The following is a 25,941-nucleotide window of genomic DNA, read 5'->3' on the forward strand; positions in this document are numbered from 1 at the left end:
ATTCGCTGTTGTTCTGGTATTGATTTGCACCTTTCACACCAAAGTACGTTCATCTCTAGGAGACAGAACGCATCTCCTTCCTGAGCAGTATGATGGCTGCGTGGTCCCATGGTGTTTATACTTGCGCACTATTGTTTGTAAAGATGAACGTGGTACCTTCAGGCGTTTGGAAATTGCTCCCAAGGATGAACCAGACTTGTGGAGGTCTACAATTATTTTTCTGAGGTCTTGGCTGATTTCTTTTGATTTTCCCATGATGTCAAGCATAGAGGCACTGAATTTGAAGGTAGGCCTTGAAATACATCCACAGGTACACCTCCAATTGACTCAAATTATGTCAATTAGCCTATCAGAAGCTTTTAAAGCCATGACATAATTTCCTGGAATTTCCCAAGCTGTTTAAAGGCACAGTCAACTTAGTGTATGTAAACTTCTGACCCACTAGAATTGTGATACAGTGAATTAAAAGTGTCTGTAAACAATTGTTGGAAAAATTACTTGTGTCATGCACAAAACTATAGTTTGTTAACAAGAAATTTATGGAGTGGTTGAAAAACGAGTTCTAATGACTCCAATCTAAGTGTATGTAAACTTCCGACTTCAACTCTATATTCTCCCCAGGGGCGCAACTTTTGTTTTAGAAGTAGGGGGGACATAACCTGGCAGGGGTTCTCCCTCAGAATTTTGTCCCCGACTAAAAAGATCTTGGTCCACGATGAGTAGTCTTTTTTTTTGACCAATCGATTGATCAACATTTTAAAACATGTAGTTTTCTTTAGCCTATATAGACACACCCTATGTGTTTTTATAAAAGCAACTATATGTAGGCCTACTGAACTTGTCTGATGCTTTAAGCACGCTGTTTGATTAAATAATGAAGACAATCAACAAATTACAAATTACTCAAGAGGGAGCCAGAGATCAAGATAGCCTAACCAGAAGAAGAAAAAGTTCCCGACCCTCCTTCTCCTGCTGCTTTGCAGATTCTACCATTATGTTCCTGAAGTTGCCAGTAATAGGCTACACCCGGTGTCAGCAACCTTTTCCATTTGTAGTGCCAATTTAGCTTACCATTTCTACCAATCTGCGTGCCAATTATGATTTCATATGCACATTTTCATGGAACCGTTTTATTTAACTTATAATAGTCTTTGTATCTCAAAATCATTGTCTGTGGTTAATCTACATTCTATATCTAAATTAAAATACAAATCTACATTTATATTGCCATTGCCAACTATGTAATAATAATCTACATAAAGCCAACACATAAAAGCATTGCAGCCTGCAGGTAGAAAATATCCTAATAAAAATAAATATCTGATAAATCATATTGGCTATTCAGGGCCTGTCTGAAACATTTTATAAAACTTTCAACCTGGCCTACTCGCACTAGAAAACGTTAAACATTGTATGAAATATTTTGGGCACTCAGAGTTTCCCGCGCCAGTGAGCTCGGGACAGACACAGCCTTAGGCTATTTGTGCAAGGCTGAAGAAGTAATCAGGTATTTTATGACGTTTCCACTGGATCAGAGCATTACTTTTTCCCTTTAATGCCGAGTAGTTATGGAAAGGGAGAGAGCTGAAAATATTGTTCAAGTACTTTGAGGAACTATTGTCATTCTCAATTGATTCTAAAAATCTGACTTTGTTTACTTCCTGTTCGAGGTGAAGAAAAAATACTTTGAGAAGCTTCACAGCTTCTGAGTTAAGACAATCAGAAATACTATCAGACATCCACAAATGGAACATTTATAGGCCTACATTTGCATGCAGGCCAGGTAGCCTAGTCCTAATTCTACATGCGTAATCAGGTTCACGTCCTTACTCAACATTGACAGGAGTTTAAGCAAAAGACGATGAATAAATTGACAAAACTCATAAATGGAATGAAATTAACAAAAACTTGTTTCTTACAAGTGTAGCATAGTGTCACGATCGTGTGGAGGAGAGACGGACCCAAACGCAGCATGTGGAAAATAAGCCATCTTCTTTTATTATAACGACGAAGATGAAACGAAACACTTATACAAACTATACAAAAACAACAAACGACCGTGAAGCTACAAACGCAAGTGCACACACAAACTACTTACGTTCAACATAGACAATTCCCCACAAACAGCTAAAGCCTATGGTTGCCTTAAATATGGCTCCCAATCAGAGACAACAATAACCAGCTGTCTCTAATTGAGACCCAATTCAGGCAACCATAGACTTTCCTAGATACCTACACTCAACCATAGACACAGCTAGACTACTATACTAAACATAAACCCAACTACTCTAATAAACCCCCTAAACCTTACAACCACCCTAGACACTACAAACAACACATACATTCCCCATGTCACACCCTGACCTAACTAAAATAATTAAGAAAACAAAGAATACTAAGGTCAGGGCGTGACATAACCCCCCCCTTAAGGTGCGAACTCCGGGCGCACCAGCACATAGTCTAGGGGAGGGTCTGGGTGGGCGTCCGTCCACGGCGGCGGCTCCGGCACTGGTCGTGGTCCCCACCCCACCATAGTCACTACCCGCTTTTTTAAACCCACTGGAATAAGGGGCAGCACCGGACTAAGAGGCAGCACCGGACTAAGGGGCAGCACCGGACTAAGGGGCAGCACCAGGATAAGGGACAGCACCAGGATAAGGGGCAGTACCAGGATAAGGGGCAGCACCAGGATAAGGGGCAGCTCCGGACTGAGGGACGGCAGCTCCGGACTGAAGGGCAGCACCGGACTGAATGGCGGATCCTGGCTGGCTGGCTCTGGCGGATCCTGGCTGGCTGGCGGATCCTGGTTGGCCGGCTCTGGCGGATCCTGGCTGGACGGCTCTGGCGGATCCTGGCTGGACGGCTCTGGCGGATCCTGGCTGGGCTGCTCATGGCTGGCTGACGGATCTGGCTGCTCATGGCTGGCTGACGGATCTGGCTGCTCATGGCTGGCTGACGGATCTGGCTGCTCATGGCTGGCTGACGGATCTGGCTGCTCATGGCTGGCTGACGGATCTGGCTGCTCATGGCTGGCTGACGGATCTGGCTGCTCATGGCTGGCTGACGGATCTGGACGCTCATGGCTGGCTGACGGCTCTGGACGCTCATGGCTGGCTGACGGCTCTGGACGCTCATGGCTGGCTGACGGCTCTGGACGCTCATGGCTGGCTGACGGCTCTGGACGCTCATGGCTGGCTGGCGGTTCTGGCAGATCCTGTCTGGTTGGCGGCTCTGGCAGATCCTGTCTGGTTGGCGGCTCTGGCAGATCCTGTCTGGTTGGCGGCTCTGGCAGATCCTGTCTGGTTGGCGGCTCTGGCAGATCCTGTCTGGTTGGCGGCTCTGGCAGATCCTGTCTGGTTGGCGGCTCTGGCAGATCCTGTCTGGTTGGCGGCTCTGGCAGATCCTGTCTGGTTGGCGGCTGGTGGTACCGGGCTGGGGACACGCATCTCAGGGCTAGTGCGGGGAGAAGGAACAGGGCATACTGGACCCTGGGGACGCACATTAGGCCTAGTGCGTGGTGCCGGAACTGGTGGTACCGGGCTGGGGACACGCATCTCAGGGCTAGTGCGGGGAGCAGCAACAGGACGCACAGGACTCTGGGAACACACAGGAAGCTTGGTGCGTGGTACCGGACTGGAGACACGCACCATAGGGCTAGTACGTGGAGGAGGAACAGGGCACACTGGACTCTCGAGGCGCACTATAGGCCTGGTGCGTGGTACCAGGCTGAGGGCACGCACCTCAGGAAGAGTGCGGGAAGAAGGAACAGTGCGTACAGGGCTCAGGAGACGCACAGGAGGCTTCCCAACCTTACCTGGTTGTATGCTCCCCCATATCAACATCTCTCTCTCTTCGCTCTCCTCCAATAACACCAACAACTCCTCAAATGTCTCATAATCTCCCATCCTTTCACTTTCCTCCAATCTGTCCAATAACTCCTCCACATTCTCCGACTCATACCTTCGTTTAGCCAACTGCTCCTGATGGTAAGCACGGGGAACTGGCTCAATTCTCCCACTTGACCCAGCCACACTCCCCGTGTGCCCTCCCCCAAGAAATTTTTGGGGTAGCCTGTCGGGCTTCCAGCCACTCTGCCTTGATTTACGCTGCTTGGTCCCATGTTGGTGGGGAATTCTGTCACGATCGTGTGGAGGAGAGACGGACCAAAACGCAGCATGTGGAAAATAAGCCATCTTCTTTTATTATAACGACGAAGATGAAACGAAACACTTATACAAACTATACAAAAACAACAAACGACCGTGAAGCTACAAACGCAAGTGCACACACAAACTACTTACGTTCAACATAGACAATTCCCCACAAACAGCTAAAGCCTACTAAGGCCAGGGCGTGACACATAGATTGTGTTCTGCAAAACACTTGTCCAAAATTACCATAACCAAACACACATTGCAGATTAGACATTATGGGAATTAACAGTAAATGTAAACTATTGCTGGTGATGTATGTAACGGGGAATTGATAGACACAGCAAACAATGAAGAACAATTTCAAGCAGAAATTTGCATCCTGTAGCACAAACTCAAAAAAGTTCTGGGACACTGTAAAGTCCATGGAGAATAAGAGCACCTCCTCCCAGCTGCCCACTGCACTGAGGCTAGGAAACACTGTCACCACCGATAAATCCACTAGAATTGAGAATTTCAATAAACATTTTTCTACGGCTGGCCTTGCTCTCCACCTGGCTACCGCTACCCCGATCAACAGCCCTCCACCCCCCACAGCACCTCACCCAAGCCTCCCCCATTTCTCCTTCACCCAAATCCAGATAACTGATGTTCTGAAAGAGCTGCAAAATCTGGACCCCTACAAATCAGCCGGGCTAGACAATCTGGACCCTCTCTTTCTACAATGATCTGCCGAAATTGTTGCAACCCCTATTACCAGTCTGTTCAACCTCTCTTTCGTATCGTCTGGGATTCCTAAAGATTGGAAAGCTGCCGCGGTCATCCCCCTCTTCAAAGGGGGAGACAGTCTAGACCCAAACTGCTACAGACCTATATCTATCCTACCCTGCCTTTCTAAGGTCTTCGAAAGCCAAGTTAACAAACAGATTACCGACCATTTCGAATCCCACCGTACCTTCTCCACTATGCAATCTGGTTTCAGAGCTGGTCATGGGTGCACCTCAGCCACGCTCAAGGTCCTAAATGATATCATAACCGCCATCGATAAGAGACATTACTGTGCAGCCGTATTCATTGACCTGGCCAAGGCTTTCGACTCTGTCAATCACCACATTATTATCGACAGACTCAACAGCCTTGGTTTCTCAAATGATTGCCTCGCCTGGTTCACCAACTACGTCTCTGATAGAGTTCAGTGTGTCAAATCGGAGGGCCTGTTGTCCGGACCTCTGGCAGTCTTTATGGGGGTGCCACAGAGTTCAATTCTCGGGCCGACTCTCTTCTCAGTATACATCAATGATGTCGCTCTTGCTGCTGGTGATTCTCTGATCCACCTCTACACAGACGACACCATTCTGTATACCTCTGGCCCTTCTTTGGACACTGTGTTAACTAACCCCCAGACGAGCTTCAATGCCATACAACTCTCCTTCCGTGGCATCCAACTGCTCTTAAATGCAAGTAAAACTAAATGCATGCTCTTCAACCGATCGATGCCTGCACCTGCCCGCACGTCCAGCATCACTACTCTGGATGATTCTGACTTAGAATATGTGGACAACTACAAATACCTAGGTGTCTGGTTAGACTGTAAACTCTCCTTCCAGACTCACATTAAGCATCTCCAATCCAAAATGAAATCTAGAATTAGCTTCCTATTTCGCAACTCAGCATCCTTCACTCATGCAGCCAAACATACCCTCGTAAAACTGACCATCCTACCGATCCTCGACTTCGGCGATGTCATTTACAAAATAGCCTCCAACACTCTACTCAACAAATTCGATGCAGTCTATCACAGTGCCATCCATTTTGTCACCAAAGCCCCATATACTACCCACCACTACCCACCACTGCGACCTCTCGTTGGCTGGCCCTCGCTTCATACTCGTCGCCAAACCCATTGGCTCCAGGTCATCTACAAGTCTCTGCTAGGTAAAGCCCCGCCTTATCTCAGCTCACTGGTCACCATAGCAGCACGCGCTCCAGCAGGCATATCTCACTGGTCACCCCCAAAGCTAATTCTTCCTTTGGCCGCCTTTTCTTCCAGTTCTCTGCTGCCAATGACTGGAAAGAACTGCAAAAATCACTGAAGCTGGAGACTCATATCTCCCTCACTAGCTTTAAGCACCAGCTGTCAGAGCAGCTCACAGATCACTGCACCTGTACATAGCCCATCCAACTACTTCATCCCCAAACTGTATTTATTTATTTATCTTGCTCCTTTGCACCCCAGTATCTCTACTTGCACATTCATCTTCTGCACATCTACCATTGCAGTGTTTAATTGCTATATTGTAATTACGTTTCTACCATGGCCTATTTATTGCCTTTACCTCCCTTATCCTACCTCATTTGCACATACTGTATATAGACTTTTTCCCCCCAACTTTATTATTGACTGTATGTTTGTTTACTCCATGTGTAACTCTGTGTTGTATGTGTCAAACTGCTTTGCTTTATCTTGGCCAGGTCGCAGTTGCAAATGAGAACTTGTTCTCAACTAGCCTACCTGGTTAAATAAAGGTGAAAGAAAAAAATGAAAGAAAAAAAAAATAATGAAACAATGAATACCCACAAAATGGAGGGAGAGAGCGCATTCTGGAGACGTGCCTTGTGCATCTGAGCCACAATCCCCATATTCTTGGACCTTGGCATCCCCACGGCCTCCTCAGTGGTGGAAAAAGTATCCAATTGTCATACTTGAGTAAAAGTAAAGATACCTTAATAGAAAATAACTGAAGTAAAAGTGAAAGTCACCCAGTAAAATACTATTTGAGTAAAAGTCTAGAAAGCATTTGGTTTTAAATACACTTAATAATCAATAGTAAAAGTATAAATCATTTGAAATTCCATTTATATTAAGCAAACCAAATGGCACAATTGTTTTTGTACATTTTATTCATGGATAGCCGGCAGCACACTCCGACAATAATTTTCCAACAAAGCATTTGTGTTTAGTGAGTCTGCCAGATCAGAGGCAGGGATGTTCAGGGATGACCAGGGATGTTCTCTTGATAAATGCGTGAATTGGACCATGTTCCTGTCTTGCTAAGCATTTGTATTTGTATTTAGTATGAATCCCCGTTCCTGGGGTCCTGCAAAATTAAGGCAGTTTATACAATTTTAAAAACATTTGAATACATTCACAGATTTCACAACACACTGTGCCCTCAGGCATTCAAAATGTAACAAGTACCTTTGGGTGTCAGGGAAAATGTATATGGTGTAAAAAGTACATTATTTTCTTTAGGAATTTAGTGGAGTAAAAGTAAAAGTTGTCAAAACTATAAATAGCAAATTAAAGTACAGATACACCCAAAAATTACTTAAGTAGTAGGCTACTTTAAAGTATTTTATACTTTAAAGTACTTTACACCACTGGGCCTCCTCAATGGATTAGTCCACTGAGACAGACCAAATCACACAGGTGTCTCGTGTGCCATGAAAATAATTGTTTTATTTGCGACTGTACGACAAAAAGAATTGAATGTTTTCAATACAGACCCCTTCTGTCAAACAGGCACCCAGACCTTATGCAAGTTGCACAGTATACCCTTAATCTTGTAATACATCAAATCTATTGATACACAATTTGACATTTCTGCCATTCATTCTGACATTGTGGTAGGATAACCAACCTTCCAATTAATGGCAATGCATTTATTAGCCACTATAAATGCTAGGTTACATAGTTTCTTCTTATAACAGTCTCCAGTATCAACATTTCCAAGCAAACAAAAACAGGGATAAGAATCTGTAGACCTGCTGAGGTAAAATAAATAAATCAAATCTAGTGAATCTAATAAATCAAATCATACTCTTTGCCAGAATTCAGCCAGCCTTCACAAGATCATAACATATGCAAATATGTCCCCTTTTGTGTTTTACACATCCAGCAGACGAATTACATTTCTGAGGGCATGATATTCAGTTTCACTGGCATATAGGATGTTCTATGGATGGTCTTAAAGTGCAGTCATTTATGTCTGAGATGATATGAACATGACTGCGCATTCAAACATATCTGTATCCATTCATCTTCATCAATATTGTGCTGTGTGCTGACTGTGCGCCATGACAGAGTAGCCTGTAGAGCTGTTTATACTGTGTCAGTATGAAAAGTACTGAATTTGCTAAGGAAACTGACAGATCAATAACGTTACATTGCTATACTGACTCTAATAAAAACTCACATTGCGCTGTCAAAAAATGTCAGTATATTCGTCTTCAATCGTTTGGCCACTGGTTTCATCGTTTGATTCAGGTCTAGTGTGATTGAGGCAAAAATAATACATACATTTAGTCAGCAAGCTAGCTAACGTTAGCCAACTTTTGGCTAGCTCTAATGTTACATTACTGCCCGAAAACTAGCCAAGTTAATTTACTTCTGTTGAAACGGGACAAAAACATTTCCATACACACAACAGCTGTTAGATACTGCTATCTGACAGATAGCTAGAGGCTAGAGCTGAACTGGCTGTGGTAGCTACTAGCTAGTTCATTCTCTTCAGACAGAACTTCAGGCGAGAGGGGATTGAACATTAGCTAACGTTACATGTCAGTTACACTACTAGCTCAGCACTGGTAATAAATCATCTTTTCCTTTTAGTCTAAGCAACAGTTACTTCGACAGCTCCATCAGTCAAATAAAGAGTAACCAGTTTCTGCTCTGCTTGCTTTTACAACTCTGGAAAAAAAGGGGCAACACAGAGAGAGCCGCTGCAGACAGTAGGACTGTGCTGGTCACTCACTTGTCCACATAATCTGTGGTGTCCGCATGGTTCTAAAGCACACCATTCCCGCTTTTTTTGTATCACAGTGCAAAAATAAAAATGTCCCCGTGAAATTGAAAGTTGAGCCCCTGATTCTCCCTAACAGCCTTCTCCTTGACAGAGACTGAGAGTGTGTGTTGAACCACAGGCCTGAGAGTAAGAGCTCATCTGTGTGTTCAGTGTGTGAGGGTCAGGGGTTGGGTTTTCAGGATGACTCTATATGACGAGCAGTGTGAGAGAGGGAGAGCGGGGGAGGGGGGGGGCGTGTTTCTGTGTATGTGTTTGTGAGTGAGAGTCATTTAGCTAAAACAAAAAAGCTGCCTGATAAGAGTCCCTGGAGTGGGTTGTCTGCTTCTAATCACCCTCCCCCACAAACACCCAGCAAATCACGTTCCTGCAAACCCCTTCATCTCCCCTCTCTTAATTGGCAAGCTGGCACCCCTTCTCCCATGGTTGTTACGAGACAGACAGGGTATCACTGAAGGCGCTATCACTCCTGGTGTGGGGACATCTGTCTTCCACCCACAGGCAATAGAGTGACACACAGTGGAGGTGTTCTTATTTGGGCTGCTATCTGGGAAAACACACACACACGCATGCACACAGCTCTGTCAGGGATTCCTGCCTTCACAGCGCTCCTCGTGAACAGTGGAACTCGATGTTTAGTATCTTCTCTCGTAGCCAGTGTAACCCTGTTTGACCTTGTGTGTTGCTTCGTCCACTGTGTTCACTAAAGGTTCCAGGTCTCACGTGTGTGTGTTTGGCCAGCAGATTCAAATAATCAAAGCTGGATGATTAGTTGATTATTTGAATCAGCTGTGTAGTGCTACGGCAAAAAACCAAACTGAGTTTGGGAAACGCTGGTCTAACCCTTATTTGTGTGTGTTCTCCTGTGTGTCAGATGTATCAGCTGTCTGAGCACCAGGTGGAGGTGTTACTGGGACCAGGACAGCCACTCTTGCCTCTCCTCGAAAGACGACTCCAAACATAGCCTGCTAGAGGTGAGTTAGCCCTCTGTTAAACCACTCCGGGTCAGAAACACTGGCTAGTTTAGAAGTAGCTCTATTAGTTACAGATCGAGGATCCATTCCCCACTAGTCCCAACCTTAAACATTAGCGGGGGAAATGTCAAACTAAACCCTAGATCGATGGCAACCAATCAGAAGCTCCTATGATGATCTCAGTCCATTCTGATTTGGCCTCGTGTAACATTCCGGCCAGTCATACCAGGTTAAAGCTATCTTACTGTTGTCAGCCATTTTTGAAGCAGCCCATAAAACACAGGGAGACATGGTTAACAGACTCCTAACAGGATAATGGGCCATGTTAAAGCCTCTCTGACCTTCTCAGGGCTCTCTCTCTCCCAGTTCTTCGTGGTGGTGGCTTTTTGATAGGCCCCGTGGAACCAGTGTGAAGAATAGGCTCACTGTTTCACCGTTTTTCCTGTCTACTGTACAGTGCCGTATAATGGTGCCCTGGTGTATAGTTAGTGTGTATGGTGCCAGAGTGGGAGCTGCTTTCATCTGAACATGTTTGTTAGTAATGATGTTTTTAAAATGGTCCAAATCTGGCATGGAGGACTGATCTCAATATTAAACCTCTTTTGAGATGTAAAAATCTCAGTCAAACTTTAATTGTTGTGAGAACAGCTATCCCTTTAAGTAGTGTTATGTTACGGCAGGAAATGCTCGTTATGTTCATTGAAGCTATCACAACCCATTAGACACACTACTCACCTCCTCTGAGCATACCTAGGTTCTGACAGCATCACTGCTGTGGTACAGCCAGCCACCCCTCTCTCATACTGCCTTTGGTGAAGCAAAGTTGCCCTGCCACTGTTTGGATCCCCACGCACAGTCTGATTGAGTCCATAGAAACTGGTGTACTCTGAAGGAGTGTGGTTGGGTGAGTCAGAGTGAGCTTGGCTCTGTTAGTCTGTTAGCTGGACATAACATTTTTTAAGTCTGGTTTTCTTGAGCCCCATCCTGCCATTATTCCGCCATCTTTGCCTTCCGGTGTGCCTGTTTTTCTAATCCCTCACCAACCCTCCATTTTAGGATGTTGTTTCACTCTGAGTAGAGCGGAGCTTCACCCTCTCATTTCCTCCTCCTCCTCTCAGCTACATAAACAGGACAGGTATTTTTGGAAGCGGATGTCTGCAGGGGAAGCATTGTTTTTTTTTTAACCCCTGAGTGTGTGTGTGTGTCACTTCCTGTCCCCCAGAATGCTACTTTCTGTCCAAGTCTTGTGGCAAAGAATGTTGCACCTTCGCCCTCGGGGATGACCCAGAACTTCACCCTGTTCCTAGACAACGTGGTACAGGTACACTATACAGTAGCCCCTGTTAAATTCTATACTAAATGTGGTACAGCCAGATAGGAGTGAAGTGATTCAGGCTCTTAGAGGGAGATTCGTGGGAATGATAGTGAACCCCTCAGTGGTTGCTCTTTGGGAATGAGCTGAGACATCTGCAGTAACTGCAATGAAGAGGTTAGAATCAGAATGATGAATGGCTTTATCTCCTCACTTATTTGAAACACCTTTGGTGGTCTGTTACCACCAGGTTCTCTGATATCTTATCTCTCAGTAGATATACAGGCATTCACAGACATATGGAGACATTCAACGAACACATAGCAATCTTTAGTACTATTTGCCCTATCTTTTTACTTTGAGACACTTTTTACCTTCAGACACTGATCTCAGATCAGTCTGTATAACCCGAATCCTAACCTCAATTTATTGGAGGAAAAAAGTGATGAGGGTCTGACTCTGTTAGCTTGTGACATTCCATCTCTGACTAGTTGCCAGGTCTGGTCAGTCATAACCATAACCCTGTGCCCTTTCACACACTCTCTGACTGGGTTTCTATGGCGACAGACAGTTAGTCACACACACACACACACACACACACACACACACACACACACACACACACACACACACACACACACACACACACACACACACACACACACACACACACACACAGTTTATTGGCATAGATATAATCAACCTTTGATAGCTGTTATTATTTCCTTTCAGTTGTTTGAACAATGTCATCAGCTTTGCTGTGAGTCAGATGTATATGTGTTGTAAAGTATAGAAAAGGAGGTCTCATACTACAGTGGGAAGACCAAACTAGCTTGACCTGGCATTCCTTGCTATTATTTAGCTTGTTTAAACATGGCTCTATGCCTCAAATTGGCATATAGTCTATCTGGGGCAAAGAACGCAATGACTATTCAGAGAAGATCTTTATGAATCAGGGAAACATAGTCGAAAGCAGAAGGAAAATAAACAATGTAATGTGAAAGGGTAAATGTTTTACAGTTCAAAGCACCACAGTCATATGCTTTTTTTAAATATATTATTTTAGCCTTTATTTAGCAAGTCAGTTAAGAACAAATTCTTATTTACAATGACTGCCTACCCCGGCCAAACCCGGATGACACTGGGCCAATTGTGCGCCGCCCTATGGGACTCCCAATCATGGCCAGATGTGATACATCCTGGATTCGAACCAGGCACTGTAGTGACGCCTCTTGCACTGAGATGCAGTGCCTTACAATGCTGTGCCACTCGGGAGCCCGAGTGACTTATTCTGGCCTATTATAACATGTTAAATCAATCCATATGTAACTGTACCTTATGACTGACTACAAGCACTTTGAGTAGATTGACTGCACTTCTCTTCCTGACGTGTACACTATTACACACAAAATGTGTGGTCGTATCTCCTGATGTTTTGGCTGAAATGTGAATTCATAGTGAACCCCTCTGCATCCCAGATGAGTTGCTGAGGTAGGGGACTTTACCGTCCAGATGTTGATGAATATGATGAATTATTAATAGATTCTAAATTCTGCCTGGCAGGGACAATTATCCTGGGCTATTTAGATGTTTTGCATTCCTCCGCTCCCAGGGTTGTCAATGGTTACCAACTATTCAGGAGGACAGAGTTCTCTCCCAGCCAGGTCCTTGTTATCGTTTCTCATATGACACTCTATTCCCTACATAGTGCATGTACACTCATGAACCATTTAACATTAGCCCTGATCGACTAATAGGTATGTTAGCTCAACTAAACGAAACAGCCACCATGCTGATAATGGAACTAGAGGAAGTGCACACTCTGAATAAAGAGACACTATTTGTAGCTCCAAAACAAACTATTGTGAATATATGGAGTTTTCTGGCTGCCAGGCTGTTGCTTTAGCTAACTTGTCGCTTTCTTGCCAATGTTCTATTGCCAATGTTTGGCATGACATTTCCAAAGCAGCTGGCTGAAGCAGAAACAGATTGGCATCTAAGCTGCAGGACTAGCTAGGATGAGGAAAATAAAGACATAACAAGATGTGTAAACCCCAAAATGTGTCCCCATAAACCCTGTTTCCCTGGGTGATGTCAGACTGTGCCTCCCCTCTGATTGGTTTATAAATGAAATGTCATTGCTATGACGACATGGCTGTATTGTTTTGTTCCTTAGGGGGAGGAGCTAGAGTGTGACTTTGGGAACGAGCAGCGGTATGATTTCCGATGGCTGGAGGACAGCTCAGGGGTCAAGTGCAGTGGAGTGACGGTGAGTACAACCAATCATGTTCCAAGAGTAGCTGTCACGCAACACAATCTTTGTAAAGGGCGAATAAGAAATAAGCTGTTTAGTGTATGGACAATTGAAGCCATGCTTACTGGTAGTGTATGGTGAAATGGCCAATCAGCGGGCTTGTCTCTCTTACCATATAGCTAACCACTGTGGAGAGGAGTCAGGTGTTTCAGCTCAGTCTGCGTAGAAAGGGACACCTGGACAAATACATCGACAGCCCTAAACCCATGACAGGTATGAGCGCATGCACGCACACACACACACACATTTGTCTTACTATCCTTGTGTGGACCAAAACATTTATTCCCGTTCAAAATCTTATTTTCCCTTAACTTAACCCTAACACCAAACCCCTAACCCTGAACCTAACCCTATCTCCTAAACCTAACACTCATTCTAACCCTAACCCTAAACATAACCCCTAAAATAGCCTCTTTCCTTGTGAGGACCCAAAATATCCTTGTTTTGCTATCTTTGTTTTGCTACCTTTAAAACCACATGCACACACACACACACATATACACACACACACACACACACACACACACACACACACACACACACACACACACACACACACACACACACACACACACACACACACACACACACACACACACACACACACACACACACACACACACACACACACACGCACGCCCACTCCCAGATGCCAGCATATTCTCAAAGTTAACAGGCCATGTGTTTACCATGTGAGCCCTTAGAGCAGAAGAACAGCCCTGGCCCACAGCCAGAAATACGGCATACTTTATTACAAGATTGATGCTTCATACCGTGCTCAGTCATCAAAACACACACACAAGCGCACGTGATTTCTCTATGGGAGGTGCTGGAACATGGACATGCTCATCTGTTTCTCTTTTCTTTCTGTTCATATGTCTGTCCTCTCAGTTTTTCTGGGTTTATTTCTATTATGCTGAAAATATTTTTTATCCAAAGCATCTGACATAGGCTCAGTATAATATATTCAGCCCATACGGTTACGTGATGTAGCCTGTATGTTGCTAGCATGCTGTATTGTAATAATAAAGCTCTCTCCCTCTCCCTCTCCCTCCCCCTTTTTCTCCTCTCAGTGGAGGTGTATAACTGTGGGGTGGGCAATGGGGACTGTTCCCAGTGTTGGGGACGTGAGAACCTGGGACATCTGTGTGGCTGGTGTGACAACAGCTGTAGACCCAGGAATGACTGCCAGAATATGAATAGCCAGTGTCCTGACCCCGAGATCACCAAGGTAGGAATGCACACACACACACACACACACACACACACACACACACACACACACACACACACACACACACACACACACACACACACACACACACACATCATGTCCCATCCGCAAGATCCATAAGACTGAACCTATACTCTAGTGTACAGTGGTTCTTCCTTTAAAGTTGTGTCATACTGCAGCACACCTTGCAGGCTGCCGCAGAATTCTATGGTACTTTATTTAATTGTCAGCCATTGTTGCCATTAATGTTAGTTAGTGCTAGTTTGACCACCAGAGGGCATTTTTGAGAAGCATTTGACAGTTTTTAATATTGGTTGTACCTTTTTTTGTGAGAACATAGTATATGGGATTGATTTTAAGAAATGTAGTTTAATTAATTGGATTAAGATTATGGTGTTTTTATTCCAAGAAAAACGAAAAACAAAACCCTGAGGGTTTCCGTTAGGACAATATGGCGCTGTACAACGTGACCGGTCGGGAGTAGGCTGACCAAGAGCAAAATAATCCTAACATTTCCACACCCTAATTGTAGGCTAACCAATACCCAAACGGAGATTTTGTGAAAATTAAATTGAATTGATTTATCAAGACCAGTCCCATGCTTGTCTCAGAGCAGCGTGAAACGGTGCTGAAATAGTTCACCACACGTGGTTAGGCTGTTGCTTCAAATCCTGTTATAACAATTGGATGACTTTGGGTGTTCCAGTAAGCAACAATTTGTTGCCTTCAATAGCCTACTTTATTCTGAAAAATGTATCCGTAACTCTGCCAAGCCTACAAACAAAGATGAACTGGTGAAGGCCATCAAGACGTTTTGGCTTGAGAAACTGATGATGCAACATTCCAACAAATTCCAACAAATATTGATCTTTTCATCTCAGCAAGGTTTTACACGTGGTCGTGGAGCTGGGGTGTACTGTACAGAAGTTGAAATAAACATCTGCATTTTGAAAGTTTTTTTAATTGTTCTTTTATGAACGAAAGCATAAAGATGTTGATGAGCAGTTACTCTGTAAAACTTTAGAGTACTTAAGCATCAAATAAATTGCAAGTTGGGAGGAATATTCACACCAACAGTAGCCGGGCTATTAAACTAATCGTTGGATAACAGATCGGCTCTCGGAAACTCATTAAGAGGCGGCTTCTATCTTCAATATGATTTAAATGCCACAATGTCACAAATAATTGAAAACACACAACATGAGCAGATTAACTTGGTAAAAAATGATGATATTTTGGAGAAGATTTCATTTCAAATGACCGAAAGTGAGCGATTGTAATCTGACTAAAGGGGAAAAGGCCGTTCTTGAACATGGGGTGAGACATTCTTACTCATTTGTAAATAAAGACAGTTTGATCTATAGAATTATTTATTGCGGTTTTTAGAGGGAGAGAAACCAAAAGCCACCATGTCAAGCGAAATTCACGCATTGTATTTACACAAGTTCTCTCTTAACTCTAGAACCACTGACAGTTTTGTTGTTGTTGCCCGATGCAGGACTCTAGTGCCAGAGGAGAGACTCTCAGAAAACACTAATTAATTAATTGCCACAGTTAAGACTACTGTAATGATTCCCTGATGGGAAATCAAATCAAATCAAAGTTTATTTATCACATGTGCCTTACAGTGAAATGCTTACTTACAGGCTCTAACCAACAGTGCAATTTCAAAAAAAATGTTTTAAGTATTAGGTGAACAATAGGTAAGTAAAGAAATAAAAACAACAGTAAAAAGACAGTGAAAAATAACAGTAGCGAGGCTATATACAGTAGCGAGGCTATAACAGTTACAAGGCTATATACAGGCATGATAAACAGAGAGTAGCAGTAGCGTAAAAGAGGGGTTAGCGAGTGGTGGGTGGCGGGACACAATGCAGATAGCCCGGTTAGCCAATGTGCGGGGGCACTGGTTGGTCGGGCTAATTGAGGTAGTATGTGCATGAATTAGGGCCTTCCCCTGACATTGCCTGGTGTAGAGGTCCTGGATCCCAGGCAGCTTAGCCACAGTGATGTACTGGGCCATACGCACTACCCTCCGTGTTGCCTTGCGGTCGGAGGCAGAGCAATTGCCGTACCAGGCAGTGATGCAACCGGTCAGGATGCTCTCGATGTTGCAGCTGTAGAACCTTTTGAGGATCTCACGACCCATGCCAAATCTTTTTAGTTTCCTGAGGGGGAATAGGCTTTTTCGTGCCCTCTTCACGACTGTCTTGGTGTGTTTGAACCATTCTAGTTTGTTGCTGATGTGGACACCAAGGAACTTGAAGCTCTCAATGTGCTCCATTACAGCCCCATTGATGAGAATGGGGGTGTGCTCAGTCATCCTTTTCCTGTAGTTCACAATCATCTCCTTAGGCTTGGTTATGTTGAGGGATAGGTTGTTATTCTGGCACCACCCGGCCAGGTCTCTGACCTCCTCCCTGTAGGCTGCCTCGTCGTTGTCGGTGATCAGGCCTATCACTGTTGTGTCGTCTGCAAACTCAATGATGGTGTTGGAGTTGTGCCTGGCCATGCAGTTGTGAGTGAACAGGGAGTACAGGAGGGGACTGAGCACGCACCCCTGAGGGGCTCCAGTGTTGAGGATCACCGTGGCAGATGTGTTGCTACCTACCCTCACCACCTGGAGGCGGCCCGTCAGGAAGTCCAGGATCCAGTTGCAGAGGGAGCTGTTTAGTCCCAGGATCCTTAGCTTAGTGATGAGCTTTGAGGGTACTATGGTGTTGAACGCTGAGTTGTAGTCAATGAATAGCATTCTCACGTAGGTGTTCCTTTTGTCCAAGTGGGAAAGGGCAGTGTGGAGTGCAATAGAGATTGCATCATCTGTGGATCTGTTTGGGCGGTATGCAAATTGGAGTGGGTTTAGGGTTTCTGGGATAATGGTGTTGATGTGAGCCATTACCAGCCTTTCAAAGTACTTCATGTCTACGGACGTGAGTGCTACGGGTCTGTAGTAATTTAGGCAGGTTGCTTTCGTGTTCTTGGGCACAGGGACTATGGTGATTTGCTCGAAACATGTTGGTAATACAGACTCAATTATGGACATGTTGAAAATGTCATTGAAGACACCTGCCAGTTGGCCAGCACATGCCCGGAGCACACGTCCTGGTAATCCGTCTGGCCCCACAGCCCTGTGAATGTTGACCTGTTTTGTAGATCTTACTCACGTCGGCTACAGAGAGCGTGATCACACAGTCGTCCGGAACAGCTGATGCTCTCATGCATGCCTCAGTGTTGCTTGCCTCGAAGCGAGCATAGAAGTGGTTTGGCTCGTCTGGTAGGCACGTGTTACTGGGCAGCTCGCAGCTGTGCTTCCTTTCTAGTCTATAATAGTTTGCAAGCCCTGCCGCATAAGACGAGCGTCGGAGCCGGTGTAGTACGATTCAATCTTAGCCCTGTATTGACGCTTTGCCAGTTTGATGGTTCGTCGGAGGGCATAGCAGGATTTCTCATAAGCTTCCGGGTTAGAGTCCCGCACCTTGAAAACGGCAGCTCTACCCTTTAGCTCAGTGCGAATGTTGCCTGTAATCCATGTCTTCTGGTTGGGATATGTACGTAGGGTCACTGTGGGGACGATGTCATCGATGCATTTATTGATAAAGCCAGTGACTGATGTGGTGTACTCCTCAATGCCATCGGAAGAAACCCAGAACATGTTCCACTCTGTGATAGCAAAACAGTCCTGTAGTTAACATCTGCTTCATCTGACCACTTTGAGTCACTGGTGCTTCCTGCTTTAATTTTTGCTTGTAAGCAGGAATCAGGAGGATAGAATTGTGGTCGGATTTACCAAATGGAGGGCGAGGGAGAGCTTTGTAGGCGTCTCTGTGTGTGGAGTACAGGTGATCTATAATTTTTTTCCCTCTGGTTGCACATTTAACATGTTGATAGAAATTTGGTAGAACTGATTTCAGTTTCCCTGCATTAAAGTCTCCGGCCACTAGAAGCACCGTCTCTGGGTGAACGGTTTCCTGTTTGCTTATTTCCTTATACAGCTGACGGAGTGCGGTTTTAGTGCCAGCATCTGTCTGTGGTTGTAAATAAACAGCCACGAAAAGTGTAGCTGAAAACTCTCTAGGCAAATGGTGTGGTCTGCATTTTATCTCAAGATACTCTACTTCAGGCGAGCAAAATCAGATTTTGTGCGCCAGCTGTTGTTTACAAATATGCACAGACCACACCCCCCTCGTCTTACCGAGTGTGCTGTTCTATCTTGCCGGTGCAACGTATATCCCGCTAGCTGAATATCCATGTCATCATTCAGCCACGATTCCGTGAAACATAAGATATTACAGTTTTTGATGCCCCGTTGGTAGGATATTCGTGATCGTACCTCGTCTAATTTATTGTCCAATGATTGCACGTTGGCGAGTAATATTGATGGTAACGGCAGCTTTGTGTCCTCTGACCCACTATCACGCCCTGACCTTAGTATTCTTTGTTTTCTTTATTATTTTGGTTAGGTCATGGTGTGACGAGGGTGGTATGTGTGTTTTTGTCTTATCTAGGGTTTTTTGTATGTCTAGGTGTGTGTGTGTCTAGTCTAGACATATGTAGGTCTATGGTGGCCTAGATTGATTCCCAATCAGAGGCAGCTGTTTATCGTTGTCTCTGATTGGGGATCCTATTTAGGTTGCCATTTTACAGTTTGGTTTGTGGGTATTGTCTATGTGAAGTTGCATGTCTGCAATCATTGTTTATAGCGTTCACGTTCGTTTTGTTATTTTGTTTAGTGTTCTTCGTGTTGATTCGTCTTACATTAAAAGTATGTATTCACATCACGCTGCCTGCTTGTTGAAGAAAAAATCTTTGTCTAATCCGAGGTGATTGATCTGTCCTAATATCCAGAAGCTCTTTTTTTTCCGTAAGATATGGTTGCTGCTGCCATTTACATTTACATTACATTTAAGTCATTTAGCTGACGCTCTTATCCAGAGCGACTTACAAATTGGAAAGTTCATACATATTCATCCTGGTCCCCCCGTGGGGAATGAACCCACAACCCTGGCGTTGCAAGCGCCATGCTCTACCAACTGAGCCACACGGGACCACACCGGCGCCATTTTCAAAATCATTCTGTTAGGGGATTTCAATACTGATGTCTGCAAAAAGAATAGCCCAACCCACAATGTTTTTATGCACTTCTGTAGATCACTTGCTCTGACCCAAATGATAAAAGATCCCACCAGGGTATGTGAAACAGTGCAAAGTACGATTGACTTAATATTGGTGTCTGATAAATCTCAAATATCGCAGAGTGGAGTAATATTATATGGAATCAGTGATCATTTTATTACATTTTGCATAAGGAGGGTTTTGAATATGTATTTAAGTGTCACAAAACTGTTAAAATCAGAGGACTCAAAAAATACTGTGTTGAAATGTTTAGGGAGCAAGTGGGTCAAATTGACTAGACACCTGTGGATAATGTCGGGTAGACAGTGCCTGGGAAGCCTTTAAATGTAGATTCCTTGTTGTGGTGAATGTGATGGCTCCCATTAGACGGGTCAGGGTAGAGCAGAGATCTAGCCCTTGGTTTAATCATGAGATTCTAGAATCTATCCATGCAAGGAATAAGGCCTTTAAGAAATGTAAGAACTCTCAAGAGCAGTCTGATTTTATTATTGGACTGAACATCAGGGGGGAGATGGTATATGAAAAAGCAGAGTTTGCCAATGAATTCAACTCTTTTTTACTTCTGTTGCCAGCAAACTGGTTAGCAAGCTGCCCACCAGTTCTGGTTTGTATGGAAACAACAACAAAATATTATGCCGAGTTAGTGGTTCAGCCAAACTCTTTTTCTTTTGCAAAGGTTGCAACAGCCAAAATAGTCAGTATGCTAGCAGAGCTTAAATGCTGGATAATCCAGCATTAAATCCTGGATAATATTCATGCAAGGTTTCTCATAGATTCTGCTGAGAAAATTGGCCCTTGTATTTCACATATCGTTAATCTGTCTCTTGAACAAGGCATCTTTCCCAGGGACATGAAACAGGCTAAAGTTATACCTCTGTATAAGAATGGGATAAAGTCTGACCTTGGGCATTATAAGCCTGTATCTATTCTCAGTATAACATCAAATATCCTGGAGAGAGTTGTACATGAGCAAATGTATTCATACAGTATGTCAACAAACAAAGTCTAATGTATGAATTTCAGTTGGGTTTTAGAAAAACATACTCCACTGATTCATGTCTACTTTACTTGACTGACTTCATCAGCAAAGAGATTGATGAGGGAAATCTCTGTGGAATGTACTGCTTGACCTACAAAAGGCCTTTGATACAGTTAACCACTGTCTCCTAATCTCCTAAATGGAGCCACTGGGGTTAAGCAGTATCCATCTAGGCTGGGTAAAGTCCTATTTATCAGGTAGGGAGCAAGTAGTAGAGGTTAATGTTTCACGGTCTCAGGCAAAACTAATGAGTTGTGGTGTTCCGCAGGGGAGCGTGCTTGGGCCTCTACTGTTTTTACTGTATATTAACGATATGAAAGATGCTTGTTCTTGCCTTATTTTCCTTTATGCGGATGACTCTACACTTATGGTGTCTCACAAAGTAAAACTATGTTGGGGAGCATACTTAGCACAGAGCTTACTGACATTAGCAAATGGCTTGGAGATAATAAGATATTTCTGCACTTAAAACTGAGGCAATTATTTTTGGATCCAGACCGAAATTGACCTAAATTGAGTAGGTCAAATCAAATCAGAGTGGAGTTAGGTTAGGTAGGTCCTCTGAAATCAGAGTGGAGTTAGGTGAGGTGCTGACTACTAAAACCTCTGTTAGCTACCTGGGATGTATTATTGATGGAAGCTTGGGAGGTGTGCGCATGGCAAATAAAGTGCTAGGGAAGGTTAATGCCAGGACTAAGTTTTTTGGTAGAAAGTACAAGCTGTTTGATAAGGACTCCATGAAAATGCTAAGCCACTGCCCTAATTCAATGTCATTTTGACTACGCTAGTACTTCCTGGTTTGGGGGCTTATCTAAGTTTATAGGCAGGAGCTGCTTTCAGAAACTGGCTGCCTGTTGAGGCTAGGGTGTCCCAGATTAGACTAGGTTTGGTTTACAGGAGTATTCATGGTTCTGTGCCCAGATATCTAACTGATTACTTTCCCTGTGTTAGGGATGCACACAATCACAGCACCAGATTAGGTGTTGCTAATGTGTGTTTATACAGGTTCAGGAGTAGTGCTGGGTAGAGGTCGACCGATTATGATTTTTCAACACTGATACCGATTATTGGAGACCAAAAAAAGCCGATACCTATTAATCGGCCGATATATATATATATATATATATATATATATACATTTGTAATAATGACAATTACAACAATACTGAATGAACAATGAACACTTGTATTTTAACTTAATATAATACACATAAAATCTATTTAGTCTCAAAAAAATTATGAAACATGCTCAATTTGGTTTAAATAATACAAAAACACAGTGTTGGAGAAGAAAGTAAAAGTGCAATATTTGCCATGTAAGAAAGCTAACATTTAAGTTCCTTGCTCAGAACATGTGAAAGCTGGTGGTTCAATATTCCCAGTTCTTCAATATTCCCAGTTAAGAAGTTTTAGGTTGTAGTTATTATAGGAATTATGACGTGTCGACTATTTCTCTCTATACCATTTGTATTTCATATACCTTTGACTATTGGATGTTCTAATAGGCACTTTAGTATTGCCAGCCTAATCTCAGGAGTTGATAGGCTTGTAAGTCATAAACAGCGCTGTGCTTCAAGCATTGCTAAGAGCTGCTGGCAAACGCTGTAAAGTTTGAATGAATGCTTACGAGCCTGCTGCTGCCTACCACCGCTCAGTCAGACTGCTCTATCAAATATCAAATCATAGACTTCATTATAATATAATAAACACAGAAATACGAGCCTTTGATCATTAATATGGTAAAATCCGGAAACTATCATTTCCAAAACAAAATGTTTATTCTTTCAGTGAAATACGGAACCGTTACGTATTTTATCGAATGGGTGGCAACCCTAAGTCTAAATATTGCTGTTACATTGCACAACCTTCAATTTTATGTCATAATTATGTAAAATTCTGGCAAATTAGCTCGCAACGAGCCAGGTGGCCCAAACTGTTGCATATACCCTGACTCTGCGTTGAATGAACGCAAAAGAAGTGACACAATTTCCCTAGTTAATATTGCCTGCTAACATGAATTTCTTTTCACTAAATATGCAGGTTTAAAAAAATATCCGTCTGTGTATTGATTTTAAGAAAGGCATTGATGTTTATGGTTAGGTACATTCGTGCAACGATTGCGCTTTTTTCGCGAATGGGCTTTTGTTAAATCATCACCCGTTTGGCTGTGATTCGATGATAAATTAACAGGCACCGCATTGATTAAATGCAACGCAGGACAAGCTAGTTAACCTAGTAATTTCATCAACCAGGTGTAGTTAACTAGTGATTATGTGAAGATTGATTGTTTTTTATAAGATAAGTTTAATGCTAGCTAGCAACTCACCTTGTCTCCTTGCTGCACTTGCGTAACAGGTGGTCAGCCTGCCACGCAGTTTCCTCTTGGAATGCAATGTAATCGTCCAAAATCGGCATCTAAAAATGCCTATTACCGATTGTTATGAAAACTTGCAATCGGCCATGCCAATTAATCAGTCGACCTCTAATGCTGGGAAAGGTACTTTCTTGTATACTGGAGCCTCAGAATGGAATGAGTTGCCTCTACCCATAAACGTTTGATGTCTTCTGTGCCCATATGAATAACCTCTATGATGTAACTGCAATGATGAGATAGATGTTCTTCTTCTTTGTTTTATGTTTTATTATTTCACTGCCATACGGTGTTTAACTTCATTCCATCTTGCCTAGCCATCTTATCTCAAGAGGACCACAATGGAAATAAGTCCCAGACTTTATTGTGTGTTATCCTCTATGATTTTACTCATGTGCATCTATGGCTTTTTCAAGTTTTATGTGTACTTGTTTTATAAAATGGTCGAATTAATAAACTAAACTAAACTACCGATAGATCAGCGTTCTAACTCACCCTTGTGAAAGTATGGTGCAATGACAGAATGCCACCATCTACCACAAACGGCCATGGAAGAACCACTGTACACACAATTCTCCATCCGCTCATTATTGACTTAGGCTCACATTTAGAACAGGAAGTGGTTTTGTGTCACTTGACCTGTCACATGGTGTGGGGCGGGTGGGCACTGTGCCCTGCAGGTGCTTCTACACCTGCATTGCTTGCTGTTTGAGGTTTTAGGCTGGATTTCTGTACAGCACTTTGAGATATCAGCTGATGTAAGAAGGGCTATATAAATAAATGTGGTTTGTCTCGTGATGAGGGTTTATTTTGGAAGGGGAAGTCTTTTTACAGAGCCTCGTTAAACCAAGTCAATCTGAAACAACACACTATATACTGTACTACTCACGGACTGGCTGACTCCACAGTACAGTCACACCACTTAGACACTGGCCCTTATGGAGGAACAACACAATTGATCTGGAGGGATGACAGAGGGCATGGGAACATATATATATATATATATATATGTGTGTGTGTGTGTGTGTGTGTGTGTGTGTGTGTGTGTGTGTGTGTGTGTGTGTGTGTGTGTGTGTGTGTGTGTGTGTGTGTGTGTGTGTGTGTGTGTGTGTGTGTGTGTGTGTGTGTGTGTGTGTGTGTGTGTGTGTGTGTGTGTGTGTGTGAGAGAGAATGTTTGAACTCTACGCGGTCACCCACAGGAATAGAATAGAGCATTACACGATGTGACCACACTTCAACCACATGGGTCAAGTGTATTTGGTTGCAGATCTCACTGTGGTCTCCTCTTTGTGGTCATTAAACTTCATTATTGGGAACACATGGTTTCAACAGTTGGTTTGGATTCATCTGGGTGACCGTGCTCTTTTGTACCGATACTTTGAACCTCTGTGGTTATGCCGCTGTGTTTAGAGCTGCGTTAAAACCCACTTTGAACGCTTCTGAATGCTGCTTTTATCTGTGCTGCAGTTACAGACGGGAAGTACGGTTCGCATGAGGCCCAGTCGGCCTAAACACTTCCTGTAGATTAAACCTGCCTTGCCTGGCCCAGTAGGGAAACAAAGGAGTCTGACTGACACACACACACACACACACACTCACACTCACACTCACACTCACACTCACACTCACACTCACACTCACACTCACACTCACACTCACACTCACACTCACACTCACACTCACACTCACACTACCACTCAAACAATCGATAATATCTTACACACATGGGTACACCGTTACTCAAACGCCAGCAAGGATTTAGAGGCACAACTCACAGACTAGTAGCTGTTACCACTGTCAGCACACTCAGTGTCCCTGCTTGACTCTGTATCAGCCATTGTGTCATGACTCATGGACTGTTGAGTGTCCATCTGTGTGTGTATCCCACTGAGATGACTGGGGTTAGATGTGTTGAAATCCTCAATGCGTGGGCAGCTCAAAGACACAAACACACATGCTCATAAACGCACACACACACACACACACACGCACGCATTCACACACACTGGAATAGCTGCCTCAGGAGAGAGGTGATTGTAAGGCAGGAAACTAGGGCTGTGGTTGTGGGAGTGTGATGCAATGCCTTGGCAGCCATGTTTTCCCAGACAGAGAATCACCAGGAGTTAGTTAGAGTAACAGTCAGTCAGAGTTCTCAGCTTTTACGGGGGAGTATCTGTTCTCCCACAGTATCACCCGTGGTTTACTGTTACCCCGTATGCTACAGTGACTGTGTATGAAGGTTGTATGGGCTGTTGCTCTAAGGTTTTCCTTAATAGGCCACATTTTTTCTTATTTTTTTCTTCTAATTTTGCTACAATCAGTAATTGTAGCATATTCTTTGTCCTATGATTATTTTGCATACAACGTTCCCACAATGTTCTGGGAATGGTACAGGAAACCCAGCTAGCACATCCACGACAAGAGCATTAGTGAGGTCAGGCACCGGTGTTGGGCAATTAGTCCTTGCTCGTACTCTGCGTTCCAATTCATCCCAAATGTGTTCGATGGGGTTGAAGTCAGGGCTCTGTGTAGGCCATTTCTGTATGGACCTTGCTTTGTGCACAGGGGCATTGTCATGCTAAAACAGGAATGCTCCGTCCGCAAACTGTTG

At 43.7% G+C, this 25,941-nt stretch overlaps 2 protein-coding genes across 2 annotated transcripts in view; one reads left to right on the forward strand and one right to left on the reverse strand.

Moving 5' to 3' along the window:
• LOC139556939 (uncharacterized) overlaps positions 1–25,941 on the reverse strand; it is a 244,614-nt gene that overhangs the window by 203,579 nt on the left and 15,094 nt on the right. The window lies entirely within an intron of this gene.
• The window catches only part of LOC139556937 (plexin-D1-like), a 112,528-nt gene that overhangs the window by 34,009 nt on the left and 52,578 nt on the right, over positions 1–25,941 (forward strand). Inside the window, exons 8-12 of the mRNA XM_071371101.1 lie at positions 9,828–9,927; positions 11,150–11,248; positions 13,416–13,508; positions 13,673–13,766; positions 14,627–14,784. Coding sequence (XP_071227202.1) covers positions 9,828–9,927; positions 11,150–11,248; positions 13,416–13,508; positions 13,673–13,766; positions 14,627–14,784 — 544 coding nt within the window. The remainder of the gene's footprint in view (positions 1–9,827; positions 9,928–11,149; positions 11,249–13,415; positions 13,509–13,672; positions 13,767–14,626; positions 14,785–25,941) is intronic.

This window comes from Salvelinus alpinus, chromosome 28 (assembly GCF_045679555.1).
Source record: "Salvelinus alpinus chromosome 28, SLU_Salpinus.1, whole genome shotgun sequence".
Lineage (NCBI taxonomy): Eukaryota > Metazoa > Chordata > Actinopteri > Salmoniformes > Salmonidae > Salvelinus > Salvelinus alpinus.